This window comes from Temnothorax nylanderi, unplaced genomic scaffold (assembly GCF_030848795.1).
Source record: "Temnothorax nylanderi isolate EJ_2023f unplaced genomic scaffold, tnyl_v1.0 TNYL_tig0028_pilon, whole genome shotgun sequence".
NCBI lineage: Eukaryota > Metazoa > Arthropoda > Insecta > Hymenoptera > Formicidae > Temnothorax > Temnothorax nylanderi.
In genome coordinates this window covers 416859-442988 of record NW_027249090.1, presented here as the reverse complement: position 1 = coordinate 442988, position 26130 = coordinate 416859, and the positions used below count along the sequence as shown (strand labels likewise).

The following is a 26130-nucleotide window of genomic DNA, read 5'->3' as shown; positions in this document are numbered from 1 at the left end:
GAGAGACACAATGACTTTCAGTCGTATAATTGCCGCGTAAATAATGGTTGACTGCGCTTATCGTAGCGATGATAATAATGCGAAGGATGACGGTGCTACTCGATACGATCCATTCGTCTAGAACTCTCTTGTTTTAAGACAGATGGCAAAAGAAAATGAAAAGTTTGTAGCAGCAAAATCAAATGTGCATTTTGTATTAATAAAATATAAAGGCATATATATGTAATTCGTTAATACGAAATAGCGCATGTAATATTTTTGCATCTCTATGCACATATACACGCGCGCTTATGAATGTGTGAATAACAATGTAAAATTATAATATGCAAAAAGTTCTAGAGCGATAATAACATAGACTGGAAACTTATTGAAATATTCACTTCCGAAATATTTCACGATATTGAAGAAATGTCTCGTAAATATCAAATTGTATTTTTTCGAATATCAAAGAAATTGTTTGAGTTATAATATGCAAGAAATACTAAAATACTATTTGATATTGAGAAAATACCTCGTAAATATAAAATTGCATTTTTCCCAATATATCAAAGAAATTGTCTGACAATTAAAATGGTATTCAGTTAAATACTAAATTTTTCAAGGAATTTCTCAAGGCAGTATTATCGCCGAACTTTGCAATGTTTCCTCGTCTCGAGAGCTGCATAGTATTGTTAATGCGTTGTTCGAACGATAAATGCAGGAACAAGCGTAAGTGGACGACTTTGCTAGTAATCAAGTCTCCCATTGGTGGTCTCATTAGTGGCTTATTCTACGTATCTACTTAACAGTCTTAGTACAATTACGTGAAACTTGCATCGCTCTTCTATGTAATAATATATTTTCAATATTGTTATATCATAAAATAAACTACGGAAACAGGAATAGATTTTTTCCTCACAATCAGTTAAAAGAGATGGAGTTAAAAGATATAACATTACATTTTAATACTTTAAGACTTGAGATTAGATCATCACGTTTCTAATATTAATTTAAGAAGTTCTGATCGTTTAAGATCGATAATCTATTATAATCCTCTGTTGTGCTAAATATATTAATGGTTACAATAATAACCAGTGCAGTATTAAGATTAATATGTAATTGGATTATAATTTATGAGAAATGGACAATATTATCAAAGTTAATATGTAAATAATAATGTGTGCGACGCATATTGAAACTTTGTTCTTTGAGTTTTATAAATTTTATTACTTTTAAATGATACCATAATACATATATAAAATATACGGCTATAAATAATATAATATTATTATAATTTTTTTATTAGTAAAATCATAATTACAATTTACGTAGAATAATTTAATATTAATTACCCCTTTCTTGCTCCGTACCATTGTACACAAAAATATTCAAATTATACGAAAGTTTAGATACTTTAGACACAGATATGAAAATATCGTACGATATATTATACAATGTTTTGCCGTATCTCATTCGATAATATCGTCGAAACTTATCAAACGATAGAGATATTTTACGAGCGAGATTCATAATATTATCAGAACGGATTCATATTATACTGAGTCTATTTTCGTTCACTGCGCATCACATTTGCTTTCTGCAAATAAACGACCCGTCCCCGAAAGGTTACGATCCTCGGTACTTATTTTTCACGTATCTACATCCCTTTGGGATTACCAGTCGGCACGTACGTTAAAAGATCACGCTTGTCGTGAAGAAAGGGGTTGGTCTCGGCATTAGAAAAGAGTTGGCCCAGATTTAAGGGAAGGATCTGGCCTGCCATTGGCCGATAACTGGAGCGAGACCCAAGGGTGGATCTGATTCTCGATCTCAACGTAGCTCCGAAGCTCCGCGCCGCGCCGCGCCGTTCTCGCGAGCCGGGTCCTATAATTCGATTCGGAATTCTAGACCAACGGCCGTCGGGCACTTTGAATCTCCGATTATGGTAGCTGTTATTTGGAATTCAGATCGTTTCTGGACACGGTCCAGGAATGTGCAAAGCGCTCACGTACGACGTAACGGTGAAACGATCGCGCGCCCGAGAGAAGAATCCCCCGCGATCGTTTCGGGCTTCCGCCATCGACCCGCGTCGCCTCGTACACGCGTGTCCATTTCTGCTGGCGATTTTTCTGACGGCGACATTCGTCCAATCGATTGCAGGGTCGGTCATCGCGACGATGGCTCAACTGGAACAAAGATCGGATGATGCAAAATGGGCGGTTCAGATGGAAAAGATAAGTGAGTACTCCGCATGATGTTTTATGTGGCATGTGTGCTTATAGTGCTTAGTACTGTTGAAAATTAACTCCACTTTTATCCATGATGAATAAATGGATGGATGTACGTTATGATAAAAAGTATGTCAAAGGCATATAAACCGTAAAACAAAATTATTGGAATGTTAATTATATTTGAAGCAATTTGCCTACAATTAGATGCCACAATGGACAATTTGTATTTAATCTGCTAGTTACATCGAGTAATTTTATACCTTGAGCAATGTTTTTCACGGCAATACTGTACATTCTGTACATTCCTTCAGGAAGAGACGAAATTTTTTTTATTTTTATGTATGTTTTTCATCGAAAAGTTTATCTTTAAAATATGTGAAAGCAGTATTTTCTTGTAAATATTTTATCAATTTTTTTGATTGTATCTCTTACGGATTTAACTGATATGAACCTATGACGCGTTATTCTCATGAATCTCTTTGTTCGTCCAGAATTTCTCGGAACGAATATTTATATCGCGTACGATCGATTTGTACTTTCCACGTTTCAGAAATAATTCCGCCTATGACAGAATACTTATCGTGTATTCTGTCATAGTGTAATCGAATCGAATTTTCCAAATTCGAATATTCGTGAGGAAAATACACAATCACAGACAATTTAGAAACACATGACTCAAATAAATAATCCTATAAGTACTACGTTTACAAGGTTTATCAAAGGTTTAAACGATTAAATTACCAAATTTGTTTTAATATTGTTCTTGCCTACCGTCACTTAAGAAAGTAGATATAGCTGATGCAGGAGATGCGCACAGTCTTTTTTACTTAATGCGATATTTAGAGGGCGTTATTTCGGCGGAGTCGTACATTAGAAAATTTCGCGATGAGTCATCGGGTACTCTTAAACCCTCGACAATACGTGTCTCGATATGCGTGCAGACACGCACTCCGGAAAGCACATGATTCATCGAATGAAACTCACAATCGGGCAATCTGCATTAACGATGCACCGCCCGATTCTGAGTCCCCCGATTTCCTCCCTGCCGTCCTCATCCTCCGCTTTCCTCACATCGTCCTCTTCTTCTTCCTCTTCATTCGTCTTGTTCCTCGCTACTATCTACCGTTTCTGCACGATTGCCCCGTTAGACGCTGACATGGCCCGTGACCACGTACGCCGATTACTGATATCGCTCGTGAACGCTTGGAAATATCTGAAAATCAGTCGCTTCTCCGATTCTCTCGTTTGTGATTTATGTCGCGTTTCATTCAAAAATTGATTTTTAGGTAGAGATGCATTAGAATAAATATATCAGACCATTTTCCAAAGTGGGATTGTTAATTTAAATCTGATGTAGCTTATTATGATTTGTTAAAAGACTTTATTTTTCTTTGTTGCAATTATGAAATTTATTATAAAAATACTAATAATAAAATTTAAGTTGATTGTGAGACATTTTAGTATAAAAAATACAATACAAAATTTTTTTTATTATTATACGTATTATCATTATACTCCTTAAAATTAAAGAAATCAAAATAACGTATATACATGTCGAAAATAAAGGAAACTAATACAAATATTTCTACTTAAACAAGATTAATATGTATTTGCGTATTGCACACGATATGCTATTTATAAAGATGATTCTGTTGGCTTTGCCAAACAGCCATCAGATCTTTCAACCGAGATACCTGACTTTTCCTAGATTGATTGTCTTAGTCAGAGACCACTTACCTGTCCTCATATTCGAATCGCGTTTCTTCTCTCCACGGAACAACCAGACTTCTCGTGCAACCACTGAAGCACAAGAAAGTACTTAAATATATATCACGAGATAACGGGGCTCTGTAGAGATGAAAGTGCCTCCTACGTAAGAGATCGACAAATACAAATTGGCATAATCTATTTCTTAATTCTAACGCATTACATACTTTTTATTGTTGTTTCTTATATTTAAAGCAAAACTATTTTACCTAACAACGATGAATGCACCGTAAAAAAATTTCGAAAAGATTTTTCAATTAAATTAAATTATTTTATTATTAATTAATTATCAAACTGGATCTTTAATGTCCGATGTAAGTCGCAACTTTGACGCAATAGACTCTATGTTAATCATTAATATCTCTTTAACCATAATTGATACAACAAATTTCTTTTAAGGGTTGAAAGCCCTAACAACATGCTTAATTTTGATTGCAATACATCTTCTCCAACATGTCACATATCGTAGATATATAATATGCCAAAATGCACAAAAAGAGCCTTTTTTGCAATTTTAACTGCAAATTTCTCAAAATTGTGTCGTGATAAAGCAATTTGGTAAATAGGATCGTATATGGCATCCAAAAAACTATACGGGAAACGATTATTCTCGTTCTTGTGCTCGAAAAAAAGTAAGTTATTTTGCTGAACAGTGTAGTAATTTCATTTATTCTAGCTGCTAGCAGAACAGTTAGAAATTTGATATTCTAAACACAAGTGAAACACAGATGTTAAAGGAATAGTCACGTAAGGGCATATGCTTTCTCATGTCATCGTGAAGGTCAGGCTAGATTCCATATCTCTGTACTTTCTTTACAGCCAAATTCCGTTTGTCTAAATTTAGACATCCAGTGCAAACGAAAGACAACATAAAACGAGTCGAAATGCTTGGTTACTCAGAGTTTTATGATTTTCATGGCGATGGAATGTAGCAGTGGCTCGACAATGGCTCGAGTTTCTTTATAACAGACGCACAGAGCATTCACGCATTTTTTCATCAAAAGTCAAGCTCAGTTAAGCCTGATTGAAATAACAGATTTAACATGAGAGCGACTATCTTACGTAATAATCAGCGTTGGGTAGAAATAGAAACAAAGCTTCTTTTTTTTGTGATTTTGATTTCATTTTGCTATCAATTTAACGACTATTTGCTATTGTTCGAGTATTATAACTGGAACGGCAAGTTGGAGATAGTTTATAATTAATTCATACTGATGATAGTGATGATATAGTTTCATGACCACAATCTGTCTAAAAATGGAAAGGAGGAACAGCAAGTAAAAGTTTTGTCATTCTTTGCCTATTTTAGTCATTCTAATTTTCTACTATTAAGATAAATTGATGGTTCAATTGATTCCGAAATTATTCGAAAAATAATGTTTATCGATGTATTTTTTTTTACTTTTTTAATGATAAAAAAATTTTGTTTAAGATATTGCCATAAAATTTTCTTGTCTTGTGAAGCATAAATGTTTGATTTTGTATATAAAATCTGTATAAATTACATTAGTATAAATAAAGTTTTCCAAAATTATTTTATTAAGTAAAAGTATAAAATTTAGAAATACCACAAACAAAAATATAAATGCAAGAAAGATGTATTTTTGAATAACTATCTTCAATATGTTTCTACTAATTATTCTTTCACTGAAAATATGCATAATAATAAAATGTAAGTGATCAAATATTGATTCAATGATTATTGTCGGGCAAAATCCTCAAAACATTAATAAATATATTCGCTAGCTCTTCCTACTAGCTTTTTCTCACAGATTTAATCTTCTTAATCCGAAATCTTTGTTCTTTAATACTTCGAAATTGGAAAAGAAATTTATTGAAAGGATTGGTCTCATTGGAGAGCGCCACTGATTGAGATATTGAACGCGTGAGCGATGCGGAGTTGTCCGAGCAGAAATGGCTGGTGAACGTACGAGGAAATTTTCCGGAAAACAAGCGCGCTCTTGGCCACGGCACCATAGCGAGCCGATTCAGGAAGAGAGAGGCTGGGCTCTATTCGATGTTCGCGGATACGATCAGCGCACGCGTTCTCAATATCATTCGCTGAACGCAACGTGCAAAAAATATATCGTATATATAAAATATACGATTCAAATGTAAAAATCTGAATTTGAATCTGAAATCGTCTTTATTTTATGGTAAGAATCAAAGAGATATTCTTAAACTTCGAAAATCTGGTACGGTGCTAATATCTTGAAATTAAGTAAATCAAATATCATTATATGAATAGGAAATTGAAAAATGAGAATACAGGATGCTACAGATTTGAATATGGATTTGAATAAAATACCATCTCTGTATTCCAGTTACAAGAGGGTAAATAATTTTGACTTAATTTAGCAGGATACATTAAACGAAAACAACTATAAAAATAATCTTTTGAATATCATATTTGATTCAAAATTTTGTTATCCAAAGTATGCGCGCGGTCGTTAAAATCTTTCTCGAGAATCGAGAACGATACAACAATTATATGATAGATCCAATACCAAAACTCAAAAATTTCATCTTATATGTATATATATATAAGCATCATACCGAGATTTCACGAAAGATCCATTCGTGGATAAGGAAAGCTGAGGAAAGTTTGGTGAGATTATTTCAGCAATTTTGATGGCAGGACACAGATTGGACGCGGCTATTAACGAGCGGCATTGTGCACATCGTATCCGCGCGAGTGTCCAGTCGGGTTACGTAAAGCTAGACGCGTTTATTGCACAGCAAACTTTTGCTAATTAGCGCGGGAGAAACCGGCGACCAGCCAGCCGAGATACTCGTACGCTCGCGCATACGTGCGTTCGCGCTCGCTCGAGCAAGCGTACTCATAAAGCGGATACAAAGAGGAGGAGAGAGACACGTACGATTTCTGCCTCGCCGAAATCGTATATTCTCTATTTGACACGAGAGATCCGTCAGTAATCTCAAAGCGATATTAATTTGATATTTAAAAAATATATATCCCAAATTAATTGAGAAATAAATTTGTAATAATTTTTAACTCGATGATCTTATATTCTTTGTTTAAATCGGTGAAATCTCCAATGAGAAAATATCCATTGCTAATTACATAGATAGATAGTAGATAGTGGTCCCTCTCGCGACGTCGAGCGATTTATTACGATATGCGCATGCACTTTTGGCGCATAGTCGAGAAAGCCAAGAGATGCTTCTTGATAGACGTTGCACACGTGTATCTACATGCAGACGTCTGCAGACTTGGAGCTAGGTCGTCGAAAGGAATTAAAAGCCAACGTGATAATCGGTGATTAGTAGGGACGGGCTATTTTCTGAATTCTTGTGATCTCATATTACACTATCATTCGTCACCGTAGACTGGATGGTGAATTTGAGGGGTGGAGATAAAACCAACTTAGACGTTAGAAACGTTTTTACTACGAACAATATCTACCACCTTTATTTTACATCTAAAATGATAATTAGAAACGTATAAAACTTGTTATTTTGATATTCTTTCTGCAATTCCGCGTCTCTGTTTCAATTTACTAACCCACATCAGATTTCATATCAACGGATAATGACTTTCGCTCTTTCTTCGGTACCGATTTAATCCGCGCCTGATTATACGCGTGCAAGCGTGTGCGCTCGTAGGTAGCAAAAGCGTGTCGGTGCACGTGGATTGGTACACACGTAGAGACGGGTATACGTAAGAGCATCACGCAGGGTGGCTCATCGGAGAGGAACTAGGAAAGTCTCGAGTGATGAGGAAGCGCTTTTATTTACGACTTGAATTCGTCGGGTAACGAAGGCATGCTTCGCGATTGACCGATAAGACGATGATGAAGTCCGAAATGATCGAGTGAAAGATGGCACGAGTCGGCGCTATTTTTTTTCCCTTTATTCGTTATTGCGTATCATCAGAGATAATAATGTTTTAACATAAAATCATTTTAGCACACACTAACATTTACTATATTTAATTAATGCTACATTTGCACTTCGCGCACCATTGAAATTATCCACCTGTAAATAAAATCTCGAGCAGTTTAAAGATTGCTTAAAAAAATTTATAAGAATTTATAAAAGAATACATAGTTATATTTATACATAATAACATTATTAATGTTAAAAACTAAAAAATGTAATAGATAAGTTGGATGAGTTGGATCTCTTGAAAATGTTTTCCAGATAGGTATATGTAGATTGTTATTTCATTATGTACACGAATACATTTTTAAACTCACGAGAACAGCTTCCGTTTTAATTCCACGAACCTTTAAGATAGTTCTAAACTGTGTAGAAATTTATAGACTAATTTTCTTTCTGTATCAAGAAGGAAGCGATCCATTTTCATTTGGATGTACCTATATATTTACAAGTGAATCGAAGTGCACGTGGTGATCGCGAGCAGGTATCTATAGTACTTTTTAGAATATGACTTCTCTTCCGGCAAGGAAAAGAAAACGCGCCACTGATTTATCTCTGGCCGCTCATTTCACTCTCGCTTCTGTAACGTGTTTTACATAGATTCTCACTGCTCGCTGGGCTCGTAATTACGCGCATTGAAAGGCAACGCCTCACTCTTTGATTCCCATATACGCGTAATGTCCGGCATGATGCTTTATATCGCTAGCTTTCCGATTAATTGCCCGCAGCTGCAATTATAGTCCAGCGAGAAATGCTTTTTCTTTCCTAATATATGTGTACATCAAGTTGTTTGCAACATTCAATAATGCATTTCTAAAATTTGCGAAAACAATGTGATTATTTTTAAATCATCTCTCGTGTTACAAAAGGATGCAAATAATGGATCTCAAAGACGGAGTTTAAAGTTCTAACGACATTAGATTTCTTCATTTAAAAATGGCTTTTTAAGTAATGTTTAATATACTATATATTTTATTTGTTATTTTTCCATCAAATTCTCCATCAAATAAATGAGATAGAAAGTTTTTTTTAAAAAAGGATTAAAAACTTTCTCTCTAGATAAAAAAGAGTATACTACAGCCCGTGATGGCAATTCCGTTTCGATTTCACTATAATTGTGTTTTTAATTGTATTTAATGACAGATACCTATAAAACATGACAAGCTTTTTACACCAGCTTAATATTATTGGCTTTAATATTTATCGGCCTTGTATCGACTCAACCGGAAACGCCGAAATCAATATCTTTTCCTCGTGTATGCGTTTGTGTGGTAATTAGTGCCCGAGCAATTATCCCACGCCCAAAGATTTGACATCGGACTCGGGGAACAGGTACCTTACATGATAATGCGTACAATTGCGACACGCACGTACACACGCCGATACGCGCGATAGTACTTACGCAAACGCGCATGAAAAAAAAAAGAACGTGCTGCACGACGATATCGCGGGCACGACGCAGCTCGCCACGGGCAAATTAGCCGGTCTCCGTTATACTTCTTAAAGGTCGCACCGTGTATACGAGCGAGTTTTAAGAAACTAACGAACCCGCCGAACACAGTGGCGGTTCCGCGCGGGACGCTCGCGAGAATACATATTATGTAATTCCGTAATTAAACGCCATAAATTCTATTAGCCCGGACTTGAGTTTCCGCTCGCCGATGTCTCCCTGCCGTTCTTTCCCTGAAAGGATGAATAAAGGTGCTGGCGAGTCGTTAATACCGTTTACTAATGCGTACACGCTGGGAGCTACGTGATATCCTTAATGAAAGGGTCCTTTCATCGACCTTTGACCTTTCCGAATCTCCGTACATGGAGCTCTTACACATATTGAAATCTAATCGATTTAGATGACTAATTAGGACTTACTAATGACATGACTAAATTAGTGAAAACGTAATGTCTCTGTTTTGAAATCAAATCTAATTCAATTTACTTTTTACATTACCAAACCTCCATGTAATTTTCTTCAAAGAAGTAAAAATCTGATAAAGGAAGCAGGATGTATTCTTCTAAAAGTTCTTCTAAAACCACGTGTCTCATTTTGGCCAGCGTTGTCCGGGATATAGGGACACGCCTTATCATATCGAATGGCAATAAGACATGATTTATCGAAGAAAGATATCCTTTCTTAGTACAGAATGTGAATGTTTGATACAAAATCCTTTGCTGTTATACAGCTCCATAATAATTTGCATATATTTACTTGTATCACATATTTTCTTATTAAAGAGCCCAAAAAGTTTCATTGAAGCAGTATTGAATAAGTAAAGATATGTAAAATATATAATAGTGTAAAACGATAAACATATAAATTTTATAAAATTTTTAATAATAGAATTAAGAATATAAAAAGAGAAGATATGATACATTATAGTAGAAGAAAAATAATACTCATATAATGAAGAAGAAAGTTGAAAAATCGAGGATTCGGAAGACAATTTTAACACGGTCCTTGCATTCGGGCGCATTCTGTGGAACAACGTACATTCTCTACAATGTGGAATTTCATCTCAGGTCCGGAGATACTGTCTGCTACCGGTGAGTAGCTGTCTCGTCGTAGATAAAACATTTCCGGGAGAAAACCATAGGATTCTGGTGTAATGCGGGACCGGTCGGATAAGAGGTAAAAACGAGAAATAGAGCTCGAAGGGATATAAGAGAAGGTGCACGAGTCGCAAGAGGCACGCACGTGCGTGATAAGTGTCGCGCCCTTTTTACTGCCGCGCTTGACCTCGCCTCATCTCTTGACGGATCGTTTCTTTCGGGCCCGTTTGCCCGAGTTCGAGATCACCGGCATCGCCGACGACGGGGTCGGTCGGCCAACGGCACCGCGCGACGTCCAACACGTGCCGTTTGACCGCTTCATAATTTTGTACCACTTCCTGCAGTCGGGCCCGCCCGGCGCTGCCTGGCTCATCCTCTTCTATCTTGTCCCGTCTTCGTTTCCTCTTCCTCGGTCTTTTCGATCTCCGTAAGAGAAGCCGAGAAAAAGGAAATGACGTATCGCGCATAACAAGCGGACACGTCGGTCTTATGTTGGGAGAGAATCCACCAATTTGATAACACAGGCTATTGGCTTTGCAGTGAACTTTCGTTAAGTAAGTTTTAGTAAATTTATGAATTATTTTATCGAAAGATTTAGAGAACATCTTTTCTTAATATTGACATTAAAATAACATTTAAATCACCGAAGAGAACAGATTAAATAAAATAATAAGCAGTTAGATAAAATTTCATTCTTTATTTGATTCTGGATGGACTTTATTTCGACAGAATTGAGAATGGATTCTTTCAAGGCATTTAATATTAAAAATTTATTAATTGTTAAACACTTGTGAAAAAATACAGAGAAATATCTCATTATTTTCTGTGTATAAGTAATTTCTTATTTATTTTACGTAAATCGGCGAAATGTTTTGAAAGTTTATTAAATTTTCGGGATTGATAGAAGATGTAGATAAAGCAGCAAGAGTGTTCATAGAGCTATTCATACTCGAAATACTTTTCGCGAATATTTCTTCCATTCATCGTCTACTAAACACTTCCACTCTTACCCGTTGTTTGCGGCTGTTGTTCTTGCTTCCGTGCGACTTCTTTCCTCGGCGTTTCTCTTCTCGACGAGACTCACAATCAGAAGAAGGAAATAACGTCCGGCGCATAACAATCTGTCGATGCAACCTCGCCCGGGGCATTGTAACTTTTCTCCCCTTTAGTGTTTTGCAAGTATTACGCAATGATCGATCGCGCAATATTATCGACGTCTCTTTCATCGTTTGCGTAAATTAAAAGTCGAAAAGTGGATGATCTGTTAACGATGCGAACTTATCTTATCGGAGAAAGGCAGTTTAATAGAAAAGAAAAACCTCAAAATGCTCTGGTACGTGGTCAAAAACGCTAAGTTTAAACGTACTGTCATTAAAACTGATAATTTGTAATAAAATTTATACTATCTACATTTCGTTATCAGCTGTATTGTGTGTTGTAAGAAAAGGGTAAAACGTGTATTGAAATTATTAGAACCGTTTTAAATGGCGCTCTGTTTCTCTTTTTTACACATTTGCGACCGAAAAACTAAAAGGGAATATACAAATAATAGATAAAACATTTGTAAAGAAAAAGGCCTTTCAACAAACTTTCTATGGAAGCAAACAAACTTAAAAGAAAAAAGTTCTAGCGAGTTTATCGTGGAACTGTAATGTATCTTTTGAGATCTTATACTTTTCTACGGAAACGGATGAGATGACGAGGTTCAAGAGACGGTGTCTCGTCCCCGTCCCGCGCGTCTCTCTCTCTCTCTCTCTCTCTCTCGACGAAGAGTCTCGTAGCCGAAGAAGGAAATGACGCTCCGCGCATAACAAAGTGTCGTCGATACGTCAAGCCCCTGGCACCGTTGCTTTCCACATGTGACATGTGACACGCATTACGCGATAGATATGGATGTGTGTATATCGGAAATTTGATGTCGACGATCGATGGTAATCTCATGGCACCGATATGCAGACGACGCACTGGGCTGCAGGCGCCGAGATAACTTTGCGACGCCGCTTTATAAATAATTATATCTTTTTGCGGAAAAGAAAAAAAAATTCTTGCGATTTTTTTATTGTTGTTACAATCGTTATCTTCTGAACTTTTTATATATATTTTATTATTTTATTTAATTCCTCTTGTTATATCGACGTTATCATAATACTCCAAATTATATTATTACATACGATTGATTTAATATCGATTATTAAATTGCCTTTCCACTATAGACATATATAATATGTCATTCTCCGAACTGCGTGAGTTGTACATGTTAAACACCATTATCTCTACACTGTATTCCGTTCACCATTCAGCTCCGATTATACTTCCTGAAAGATTTTTGACATTGAAAGATCACGGCGGGGTTTCCTGTTGCCAGCGTAGCGACACCGTATCCGTGGTGTATAGAGATCGGTGGATGTGACGCTTGCGAGTGTGTTGTTTCGCTATACGCATACATCTCATGACGTTGAGATCAAATGACGTGGACCTTGCGCAATCTGCGGCTTCGCCGCCTCGTCTTTCGGCTTCGGGATGCTCCGAAGGTCCGGAAGTCGCGGTCTTCGGTGGAATTCGCTTATGCGACGCCGTGTGCCAGTCGGTGTAAAAAAAAAAAAAAAAAATCGATGAGAGCGCGATCCCGTGCATCGACACACGCACGTCACATTCACGCGCGTGCCTGCTTTCTGATGCATCGGTTTCTGGTTTCCGAGCGAGCTGGCGCGCGCGCGCGAGCCTGCAATCTTCCTGAATAATAAATCTTGGAACGCTTGTACGCGCTGTAGGCAGGAACTTGCTTATGATAGAAATTTTTAAAAATTTTATACATAATTGTAAAACAAATTTTCAACCTGACACGATTACTGAAATGGGGGTATGATAAAAATAATGAAATATAATCAAATATATAGTATTATTTTCATAATGCTATGTCTCTGTCAGTGTAATAAAAAAATGTTTTAAATCATTTTATAGTTTTATTAGTATTGTTATAGCTGGGTCCCAGGATTAAATTTAATTTAATATATTCATATTCAAAAATTCACGTTATTGTTATTACAATTTAAAATCTTGTAGGTGCTGGGGGATTTAACAAACCTCATTTTATTAAGTAGTTGTGTTACATATTTTCATTTTATAATAAGTAACGCTGGGTTAAAAATTGTATACAGATAGCGCGTTACTCATTCTTAAATAGAAATTTTGATATAAAAATTTTTTAAAAATGTAAAATATACACAGTGTTTTTTAATTTCATGAAAATTTCTTTTATTTTTGTGACTTGTCATATTTTTCCATGTTTTCCTCTTGCAACATGCGAATATATGTATTACGTTTCATCATCCTTGTTCCCAGCGTCATTTCACTTTCATCCTCGCGCTTTTACGATAGTTATATATAATTACATCAAATTTCTCCGTGCTTACTTAAGAACGCGAACCATCTTCTCATCGCGTCGTATCGCGCGTTTCGATTTTACAATTTCAGATTTCTGCAGTTGTTGAATTAGCCGGACAAGAGGCGAGACGTTTCTGCTCTCCCTCTCCCCGAGATTGCGAAATCATCCGTCGCGCTTCCCGTCCATCGGTTTCGGATTTCCGAGCGAGTCAACGCGAACGGGCACTTTCTTTATTCGCGCACATAAGCTCGTCGCGCGCGTGTGCGTGGACGGGCCGCGATGCACCGCGTAGGTGTGTACGCAACGCGCGCGCTTGTGCCTATACCGTCGCATCGTAGCCCGTTGCTAAGGAAAGTATTTCAAAATTGCGCAAAGCCGTGTCTCGTGTGACAATGCGGAAAGAGAACGTTGCCCGTCGGCCCCGTCGCCGCCGAGAATCGGATCACCGGAGGGAGTGCACACTGCAGCCGATGGCGAAACTCCGAATTTTGCATTCGGACGAATTCCTCGTTTCGAGGTCGCGCCCGCGGTAGGTACGAGAGGCGAATTGAGTTCCTCAAAATCGTTCGCAGGAACGCACCGGAACGGTTATTTTCTAAAATCTGTACAGAGATCAGGCAATAATTGAATTTAATAATTGAACCTATCGAGATCGAGAGCCAAACTGATCAAACTTATAAAATAAAAATTGACGAGGATATAAGTAATCGTCACTCTGGTACTAAAATTAAGAAATTTATAAAAAAATGAAGGTAATTGATTCCCTCGATCGTTGAAAGACTCGTGTAAAATCGCGTGCTAAATTTTCGAAATTGTTCAAAGACCACAGGATATATAGCGATGCATTTCACCCGAAAATCGAGTTAAAGGTGATATTTGAAGATACCTACTTTAAAAGTTGAGCCAACTTTCTCCAACGAATCTGAAGAAAGACGCGCGAGAATTCGTAAAGCCGAATGAGAGAGAATTAATGTTCATAAAATTTGACCGATTCTAGAGCGTGCCCTTTCAATCTGATTCAGCAGCTTAGACGTATTAGCAAAATGGCCAAGTAATCGCGGACAATGTCAACGATTACCCGCTTTCTACTCTAGAACATTATCTTTATTATCTAATCCTATATATAGAGGATTTCATATATAGATGCGGATAAGCTGTGTGTTGTCCAACGGGGATAAATTTTGCCTTTCGAACGGAAAATGTGGCTGCACAGCAAAAGCGATAAGCGGGAATCTCTTTCCTTTTTCCTCAGTCCTCGCGGAAGGCACGTGGGACGTGGGGGAGGGGGGAATCTCGGGATCGAAAGATGAAGGAACATCCCGTAAAATCGGCGGCGTATATCCGCCCGCCGCGCTGCCGCCGCCGCCGCCGCCCCCGCCGTCGTGTAATCCGTATGCGTGCACGCAGCTACTATTACTGTAATAACATGTTTCGCGAATTTATACGACAAGACACATTTGCGACAATAAGTAACAGAAATGAGTGTAACGTTACGGTAATGACGGGGGGCCGACTCGAGTATAGAGGTAGACAGAATTCGCGGACATGAGGATGACAGAGGCCTCGCGTGCAAACCGTGTTTTCCGAAGGTAACTATGTTGGCGTTGCGTTATCGGGTTACGCGATCGCACGTAGGCTAACGACACGAAAAGTGGTCGGGATGAAATAGATTCGCACGATTAAAACGATAATCAGCGTCATAATCGACGCGACAAAAAGCACATTTCGTCTTATTTTTTCTACCGCTCGGCTCTCACGCGTCTCGTTAATTTGTCGCGTTAATTTGACAAATTGTCCTCACTCTTTAACCTTTGAACGAATATATCACGAAGTGCTTTATCTATAGAGATGTAGAACGTACGATTATCGTCTTCTTTCAGCCTTTTTCCTATATGTGGAAATGTATTTATTAATTTTCTTACTCGAGATTAATACGACGCCAATATCTCGAATGAACTGACGGTGAATGCGAAGTTTCGATTAATTTTTCAGATAATTTTGTATTACCAATTTAAAGCTTATTTTTTTTAATATGTTTTATTTATAATATTAGTTAGTCACGAGATGGAGCGCCGAATGGACGCTCTAATTCGTAGTGCTCGTGTTAAAAAAAGGAAGACTCGTATAATATCTTCTTCCGTATTTCCTTCCTTTTTAATTTTAACGCGGGATGTAGAAACTGGCAGTGTACATCAGATGGTACCGTAATATTACAAAAAAAAAAGTTACAAGAATTGAGCTAATGAGAAGAGGAAGAAGCAGGGAGTAGAATCTCTGACCGTGAGAGAAGATCGCCGTAATCGTGATTAAACGAGTTTTAGCATTTTCGTATATCTTATGAAATCTCATCTACTCAGCGCAGTGTTTCCAAGGTTACACTTTACGGAGTAAAGTAAAATATACGCGTGCTGTAACGCGTATCTTGTGTAAAACTACGAGGTTGAAGCAGCCAATTTTTATCCCCGCTTCAAGCTTCCAATTTTCATGATTATTTTCTTTATTCTCGTCGCGATCGCAAAAATTATAAAGAAAAATCTAAGGGCATGCAGTAAAGAGATACATAATGCTCTATGTGATAGTAATATTACCATCTTCAATGGTATTGTTTTCTCCATTTCACGTAATTATTTATTCATTGCACGTCTATGTATCACATAATTATCTCGGAGATGTGTAATAACTCATTAAAGCGAGCTATTTTCTTTGGATTAAGATTGTATCTTCGATAATTGACAATCATCTTCTTCGTTGAATTTCCGGTGTTCGTAAGACCGCTAGACGAAACGAAGTATCCGCGTACCCATGTCGATCTCGAATCAGCGTTGGAGCAAATTTTGCACGAGAGAGGGTCGATTCGGCATTTCACACGTCGCGTTACGTTACAGCAATTATCATTATTTGTCTATAAATCACTTTTATGTATCGTTTACGTCGCATATGTTATATACTTTTAAAAACACGATGCTGAAACACCCGGCGTTAGTCCTCAACGGCTCGGCCCTGGCGAAGTATCGAATCGCGGCGCATGGCGCATCCTCCGCGCGAGTAGGAGGAGTAAGAGGAGCAAGGAGAGCAGCGGGAATTGATTTGCGGTACGGTTGCGCGAGCTAACGACAGGAGGAAGCGGAGAATCGTGCGCCTCCGCGGAGCAGAATCTCCGGGCGTGAGCGGAAAATCGGCGTACCGTGAACGCGCATCTCGCAAGAGTGCCTCTCCTGCCGCGGCCGCGCCGCCCGGCCCGTTCTCGACCCGAAGCCCGAAGCGCGGCATCATGCGAGGAACGGGCGAGGAGCAGCTCGCATGCGGGCACAAAGAATTATTACATCTTCGCGGTCTGGTGCGCGAGCGACGAGGCAGCACTGCTCTTAGTCATGCCATATCCAAAAGTGGATTCTGAACATTTGACGGCGACCGGCAGGAAGCCGGCTCGACCATCGTCGAGTTACGGAGATACGGTCTTTTCGAAGTAGTCTAAAAAAGAGGATTAAGATCCTTCGTTCACACCGAATGCTAACTGTACATCCCTATGTTTGTGTCCGTTTTTCACACTGACGATTTTGGGGACAAGAAGGGATATTTTTATATTTTACAAGAATAGAGATTATATACTCGTATAAATGGTTTTTTTCCCCAAGACTTTTATTGTTCGTTTTAAGCTCTTTTTGCCTGCGGCGAAACTTCTATGAATTTTTCCATGATTTTAATGAAGAGATTTAAAGAATCTGAAAATTCTTCTCTAATCGTTTCGCCAAATAGACACGACGCTCGAGGTAAAACTCTGGTTCTGAGAGTCAATGACGGCGCCGCGCGTTGATGTGTATTTGTAGAAAAGCGATTATCTAGCGACGGGCCTGCCGGAGCTCGTCAACAAAGAATAACCGAGGCATGAAACTAGTCCGTCTCCAGTTTTTCATTGGCTAACCAAGCCAGGTCGGCTAACCGGGCGCGATAACGCGCACTTCGAGTCGCAATACACGATACACGTCCGGCCGGCTCTTACGATTAGACGCAGCATCTGCGTGGCCTCCTCTCGGCACCTGTGTACACGAACGCGCATTATCTTCTCGCCGCGAAAGAACACGCCTTTGTCATCCGTTCGACAAACTCGTACACGCGCATCGGCCACGCACGCGCGCGTATCTTCGGCCGCATATCTTCCTCTCTTCTCTCTCTCTCGCTCTCTCTCTCTCTCTCTCTCTCTCTCTCTCTCTCTCTCTCTCTCTCTCTCTCTCTCTCTCTCTCTCTCTCTCTCTCTCTCTCTCTCTCTCTCTCGTCGGAGAACGGCTATTTGTAACGAGAACGACGAGTGTCAAAATATTCCTGCGAACGAGGTTGAGATAAGGAGGTAATCGCGATCTTGGGATGAATTTAATCGCGAGACTGCCTCTTCCCGTCACGCCGCAATCTTTTCGCTCGTACTCGCGCTCGCGCGATCGCTCGCGATGGTCTCGTAAATAAAGTGTGCACCAGAAGCAAGTGGATTACAGGTGTACAAATAACCGATACGACGGGAAGATGAGAGAAATAGTGTGACAGACACGTGTGAAAATTCCGATAATCCTCTTAGGTCTCCTCTTAGGTCAGATAAACGCGATCGCGCGGCAAAGATTGCTCGCGACTCTTTCTCTCTTCCGCGCAGAGTATCGTAGAGATTTTATCATTGTTATCGATATAACGGGTATATATGATGAAGTTACTTCATTAAAGGCCACGAACGGAATATGACGTTTGATATTCACGATAGAAACTTGCTTTTTCCCGAAAGAAATTTTCCGATAAAATGAGGAAGGTAAAGGCTCGTTTAATTTTCCATCTCGTTTACATATATACGGGAATGCTCATGAATGTACAGTGCGATTAAAATCTATTTTTCAAATCTATTTATAAAATCTATTTATCGATTAAAAGTTATTGCTGCTAAGTTTCAGCATATATTTTACTCTTTATCTTTTTGCATTTTTTAAATGCCTTCTCGTTGAAGGACGGTCTTTTTATCGCCATTAATCTATTGAACCAATTCTCTATTTTTAAGTTTTTAATTTATCTTTGTTTCCGAAACATTTTCTGTTTAGAAATTCTTCAGAAATTATATGTACCTACTTATAATAGATACAATTGTGGCTAGTCAAACAAGTCCCATAGGAATTTTCTAAGTCGTTACCTGTTCTGTGTGAATAGAGAGTCTCAAATAATAGAAAGAAGATCACTTTCTCTGCTTTATATGGCTTTTTAGTTGATTCAGAAAGGATTTTGACGGTTTTATTTTACATACATCAATCTTACAAAATATCCTGTGAAGGATTAACAACTGTCTCGCTTATATTCAACTGTTATGGGGGGTATAACTATAGATGTATATAATAGACTGATGCTTATAGTCTATACGTCTATAGGTATAATAATCGGACAGTGGACATTTGGCATCTCTGAGGACCATTTCAGATTTTTACATAAATCTCTAATCACGTGCACGTATTTGACATCACTATTAATATTAAATGGACAGCTGTCAAATAAATTTCAGAAAAAAAACTGCTTTGTCTCTTTTATGTGGCTTTTCTGTTGATTCAGATAAGATCTCAGACGATAAGATCTCTAATAACAGATTTTATTTTTCGTACATAAATTTTACAATTCAAAATACCCTTTTGAAGGATTAATCATTGTCTCGCTTTTTAATCGGAACGGTGGGTGGAGTGATAAACAATAATTAGGAATTGGCAGTGCGTTTCTATTAACCACTTGAGATTTCCTCGCAAATCCAATTCTGTCACGCGCGTATTGGTATTTGACGCAATTGACTCCTACTTTTCGAACGTTTCTCCGACAGTCCTGGTCGCGAGGACACTTACATTAGCCGGAAATACGCCGGCTGCCACGGATATATTTAAAGGTCCACGAAGGAGAAGCGCGGCTCAAGCGTTTACATATTTGTAAGAGGCGAAGAACCGAGGAAATTGTTGTTGCCGTACACGCGAGAATAGCCGGCGATCGTATGTGTGTGTGTGTGCGCGCGCGCGGATATAATGGGAGTATTTTGTTTCTGTCTCATTCCGTACTGTTCCGTACCATTCTGTCCCATATACGATCTCGTAGTGTAGCACGACGGGGCCCCGCCGTGCACACAAACGGGCCCCCGTGGGTACAATGGTCTCCGCCGGCCGGAAGCGAGCTACCTGTCTCCCACGTGTGATGCAGCTTCCCGGCGAGTCCGCGCGACCAGACTCTCGAAAGTCGATACGATCCCGCATACGAGTACATATGCAACACTGGCATACTTTCAGCGCCCGGCGAAGGAATCGAGCTACGCGAGTGTTAATCTTTAACACCCGACCGACTACCGAGAAGCAGCACCTTGAATAGTTACGGAGAAATAACTTGAGCGTTTGACATTGTTTATGAATTGCAAAATTTAATTATTAGCTATTATGTATTGATTGCGATTGAGTTAGGATCTTGAATAATCGCCAAAGTAAAATATTTTTTCTTAGAATGGAAGATATTGATTTAGAAATTAATATATAATTTTTCTTTACTTATATACTCGTGTTCTAATTATTTTTATTGTCGTAAAAATGTAACGAATTGTACTTTTATACATCGGACGGTATTACAACTTCTGGTGACTCACACATAAGTATGTATTTCTTACAAACTCGAGTGTTGTAAGATTTTTGCAGATTTAGATACTGGATTATTATTAAAGATTAGAATTATGTAGTCAACACGATATATGCCGTAGCAATCGTTGAGTATCGACTTCAGTTGCGATATTAAATCGACGTTTGATGAATACCCTGCGTGCATGTAATACGGAAAATAAAAGTTTATACACGCGTGTATATAATTTACGCGGTGGGGATCTCCGCATTTCATGCATCCCGCATAATGGTCTCCGACGACCGGAAGCGAGCTACCTGTCTCCCACGTGTGACGCAGCCTCCCAACGTAATGCGATGCAACGCGACTCGAGAGCCGACGCATAGTGTCGCGCGCACAGGTGCACACGGCCGAATGCGTACACGCGTTACGCATATACGCAGAGACGTACAGTGTGGTCCACGGAATCCATATCGACGCTATAAAACCGCATCTTGTTCCCTCATTAGCATCGATGCTCCGTTGTCATCGCCGTCTGTCTCACGACGCTATAACGAGCGTTACGTCTGAGCGTTATCGCGTTTATGACATCATATATCTTACGTACATGTTTTTGTATTTTTATCGAGAAAATTATACGTACATTACGACGTTCTTTAATCTGTTTTGGTAAACGTTAAAGTGTAATTACCGCATAACCAAAATATGATTATCGAAATTCTTAATGGAGTTCATCAAGAGACAGACGAAATGGTTTAAAAAAAAAAGAAACAGCATTTATTAACGGTGATCTTGAGACTGGCTTGTACGTGGCAGCGATACGGATGAATTGCAGCAGCCAACGAACCGCTCTCCGCCGGTGAATGTTTCATTACACGGACGCACACCTACGCACACCTAGGCGTGCGTAGATGAGGAACAGATTACAGATCATCTCTCCGTAGGCAACGCAAGGCAAGTTTTTTTTTTTTATGCTCGCCGTGTTGCCGAAGTTTCTCATTCATCTGCGAACGGGACGTGTCGGGACTACGAATGAGCTCGACAATCAGCTCACCTAAGATCTCCTCTCTTCACGAATGCGCATTCATCGCCACAAGATTAGACGTTTTCTTTTTGTTAGATTCGATGCGGAGCGCAATGTTTCCAGGACTCTCAAAAGCTGGTGTCAAAACTACTTATACGTTTGCTTATATGTATGTTCTCGTAATTTTTCTGTGAAATAGATTATCTTAAAATAAGCAAATAATATATGGATATAAATGATATTAGCAATAAGTATAATAATCGAGACAATAAATATTATATATATTTATAATATTTATTCGTCTTTATTTTGACGAAAAATCCGTTTCTATAATATGTACACTTTATACTCTAATAAAATAAAATTAGATATTACATTTACTACCTCGTTTGTGAAAAAGATTGGAAGATTTGGAAGCTTATCTTGAACGAAAGATGCTTCAAAGTTGCGAGAAAACTATATCAAGTTTTAATATTTTTTTCTTTTTAAAGTAATCAATAATTATATTTATTAATAACTTGACATAACGTTTCAATCACAATGAACACCGCATTTAGCCAAGAAATTGGCCAGTTTAGTGGAAGTTTGGAAATTCCAGAGTACTACCAGGTTCTTGTCCTCGTCTTAATCCAAGTCTTTCAGTGTCGCTTATTGTTACACAGATATATAGAAGAACTCACGCGATTTCGCACAGATCTTCCTAGAAGAACGTGTCGTTGTACTCCCTGCGCTTCCTGCACAAACGGGAAGCTATTACCGCGATCCGGTGACGATCTCATTTCAGATTTCATTGATCTTTTCTCTATCGGCGATACCGCAAGTTCGTGACGGAAGTATCTCGGACAGGTGGCCCGTGCACTGCCTGGTCGGCTCCTCTAAGGTTTCTCGCGCAGCGCCCGCGCCGCCGCCGCCGCGCGCCGTGTCGCTCGTCACGTAAAGGTTTCCACCGGGATCATTCATGCCACGAGGTCGCTACACCCCGTCATCGCGAGCTCGCCGGAAATGCGAAAGTTTCCCCTCTCTCCCGGCATCAGTCAGGTAAACGTTCCGTTTTCGAAAATTATATGACTTTCAAATAATTTTTTCGACAAACTTTATATATTTCGACGTGTAACTAGAGATGTCCGATTTTGTGATATGTCGCTGGTACCGCGATTTTTTTTTTTATGTCGCGATGCGATATGCAATTGGATTTTTAATTGCAAAATCACATACGATATACAATCCTGCATTTTAAAAAGCAGCTCAAAATCGCACTTGTAATGATGTGTTTATTCGTTAAATATTTATATAGGAAAAGGGTAAAACAAAATGATTTAAATGTTATGAATGCACATTTAGTAAATCCAGTTAAAGGGATTTTACAAGGAATCATCTGTGTATAATCTTTCTATATCTGATACGAATAAATTCGAAATGAGATGAAAGAGCCAGGCAAATTTCGTATTCGTTGTTCGGTAAGAATTCCTCGTATAAAGTATATCGGGCAACAAGTCGGCGATTGTCCGTCGGCGAAATTTCCGCGGCTTGTAATTGCCGCGGTGTCATTAGACATGCGACACATGGTGCATAATTGCACACGATATTGTCCGCATGACGTATACACGCGAATATCCGCGTATCCGCGCGAAATGTAAACAGATGCACGTATACGCCGCAGTTCGGTGACCCTTGATGGATGTAGAAGCGAAATCCATCCGCGTTTACCATACCGCGCGTATTAGTCATTGCACGCGCCTGCATAGAATTCCGAAACGCTGTCTTCGCGTTCGCGGTGAATATCGAGCGACATTTACAATCGCCTTTTACGCGCGCGAGCGGCACGTTACAATTGGCGCTCGTGCTGATTTAACGATGTCATCAACCAGTGCGATATACATGTATCGCGAATTCGATACCACGGTGCAAGGTTCAGCCGCATTGTCTGATTTTCTCACTTTATTTTAAACTCTGTGATTCTGTGAATTTTAAATCGTTATTGGGCAACATGTCAATCGCATATTTGTTCGCTTTATATATATATATATATATATATATATATATATATATATAATTTTATATACATATATGTATACAGCGTATTCAAAATAAATGAGCAAAATTAATCACGTAGAATAATTAGTTTCTGTATAGACAAACTATAAAATTTAATTCGAGGCCAATACAGGTTTCGGTATACCTGCAAGAAATCTGAGTATATATATTATGCATACAAAGAATCGAATTAGAGTTCATTAGAAGTGCAGAAAGGTAAAAAAAAGTAACTCGCGCTTTAGGCTCGCATTAGCCTTGAATTGAATTTCATAACTCTCTCAGGGCGCCAAATGGCACATCTGTCAGGTACATTTAAAGGTGTCATTTCTTAGGCAATAAATATCTTTTATATAATTTTAAATCGCACAGAAAACATTACATAAAGCAAGATGAGTAAAATATCATCATCTTTTCTTCTTATTAATATTGTATACAATATTGTTAAAATATACATATCTACAAATTATTACAACTGTTAATATGATAATAACTAAAAATATTTATTAATATCTTTATTAATACCTATGAACTACCTATTATATTTGAAATAACAAAAAGATCATGAAACGTCATAATATCAGTAAGTTAAAAATTAGCGATAAATTTGATGAATTTTTCATATGTTTTCAAATCTCAATGCAATAATATTGGCGGCACAATGTATTAACGGTGGTATGCATATTATCATTTGTCACCGGTAGGTTTGCTTGCAACGATAAGCTACCAGAAAGATCGATAACAACCCCCCCCCCCCCCCGGGATAATCGAGCGCTATGATAGAGCGGGAAATTTAACGATTTAGTGGTAATCATAACACCGGATAGAGACGAGAACGAGACGGAGATGGTAAACGCGTGCTCCTCGCGTGTATGACGTACATTAATGATACATATGCTGGCCAGTACTCCATGGAAGGTCGTTGATGAGCGTATAATGGTGCCGGGAGAACTGAAGGCTAGCTGTCGGAGTTAGGCTAGACAGGTACATATATATATACATATATATTTACACAAGTCGGGTAGACATCTGTTACGTATTTGCAGTAACGCATGCACATATAGGGGGCATGTACAAAGTGGGTTCGCCCCATCATCGGTTAGCCGCTTATAAACCTGGGTTAACTCGATAATGAACTATGCGAGCGAGATAGCCGTGTAAAAACGGCCGATTTAATTGAAACGTAGTTGATGCAGGAGCGTACGTTGATCGTATGTGACATAAATGAGCTATATGCTCGTAAAAGAATCTCCGTATAGAGTCTTCTTACTTATATATAGAGTTACATAAGCCAAATAAACGTGAGTCATTTTGTAAAAACATTTTAACCCGGCTTACTAATGTTAATCGGTATTACAAAAAATTACTGTTATATTAATATTGCAATATATTATTGGAAGTTTCTCAATATTTATAAATAAAAAGAGTGTAAACTAAAATTTCATAAATTTGAAGCAAGGGTCGCTATCCTTTTTGTGATCTTTAGACCTTGCGAATTCATTATTATACAACATTATTATTATACAACATTATTACTTACTAAATATAATATAGCCGTGAGACTCGTAGCCGTAATCAAGAGTAGGATTAAAAATAATCTTATACAATTCCATAAATGTAGAAACAGATAAAAATATCAACGTGAAATGACTATCGTACTCGCTTCATCCCATCTCTTATCCCTATATCTGTATGTACATTATTACATCTATATTACTGTATCTCTTATGGAATTCCTGCAGCTTATGACTGCACACATTTTCCTCAATATTAGAAAGATAGAATTAGTATCTAAGGCCGGTATTCATAGTTGGATCTTACATTTCTAATCGTTTTAAGTATGATTTTAAGATGCTATGAACCAATCACAGAGCCGTATTAGCATTTTAAGACATTACTTAAGACGGTTTAGAAATAAGAACGGACTATGAATACAGGCCTATGTTTATGCGCTATTATTCGTACCATATTTCTTTGTTCGTCAGTTTTCATTAGGAATATTTAAAAGTGGACGAAGAGAGCTTTGGAATAGTAATACACGTTTTATCTATTTTTATTCTATCTTATCCAGTCATCTTTATGGAGTCAATTATTATCGACTTTTTTATATTCTTCATATTTAAATGAATATAATAACACTCCTCATAACACATCGAAAAATCGTATTGTTTTTAACTATGATTATGTTTATGATTAAAATTACCGTTACGTTTTATGTTAATGAGATGGAATGCAATTCTAATGGGAAGCACAACAAGCGATGAATCAACCGTGAAGGTTACGAGATAAACGCAAGGGTTACATAAAAAAAAGCACTAAGATGTTTGCAAACCGTTTAGTTTATTTCTTACGGTTTGTGACTTTACTGATATACGTAATTAAACGCTAAAAACGTAACATTTGATTCCGATAGATACTACTGCAACGTCAATTTTAGTATAAAAAAGTATCTATGACGCATTCTTACGTTGTATCTATTTATATACAAAAATAACAATGTTAAATATAAGAATATTAAAATATTACGTAATAATTTTTGTATCCCGTAATGTTACAATACTTTTTCAAAAACTTATAGTAATGAAGAAACAATTTAATACAGAAAAATGTTTCAAAGTTTTTCACTTGTCGAATGCTCGTGTCCCTCTTGTCCAAACAATAAT

The 26130-nt window shown here is 38.0% G+C and overlaps 1 protein-coding gene and 1 long non-coding RNA gene across 2 annotated transcripts in view; both read left to right on the top strand.

Annotated features, from left to right (window-relative positions):
- LOC139770237 (uncharacterized) overlaps positions 1-26130 on the top strand; it is a 106988-nt gene that overhangs the window by 49593 nt on the left and 31265 nt on the right. The window lies entirely within an intron of this gene.
- Positions 1-26130, top strand: part of LOC139770221 (uncharacterized) — a 66848-nt gene that overhangs the window by 13011 nt on the left and 27707 nt on the right. Inside the window, exon 2 of the mRNA XM_071701993.1 lies at positions 2140-2217. Coding sequence (XP_071558094.1) covers positions 2157-2217 — 61 coding nt within the window. The 5' untranslated portion in view covers positions 2140-2156. The remainder of the gene's footprint in view (positions 1-2139; positions 2218-26130) is intronic.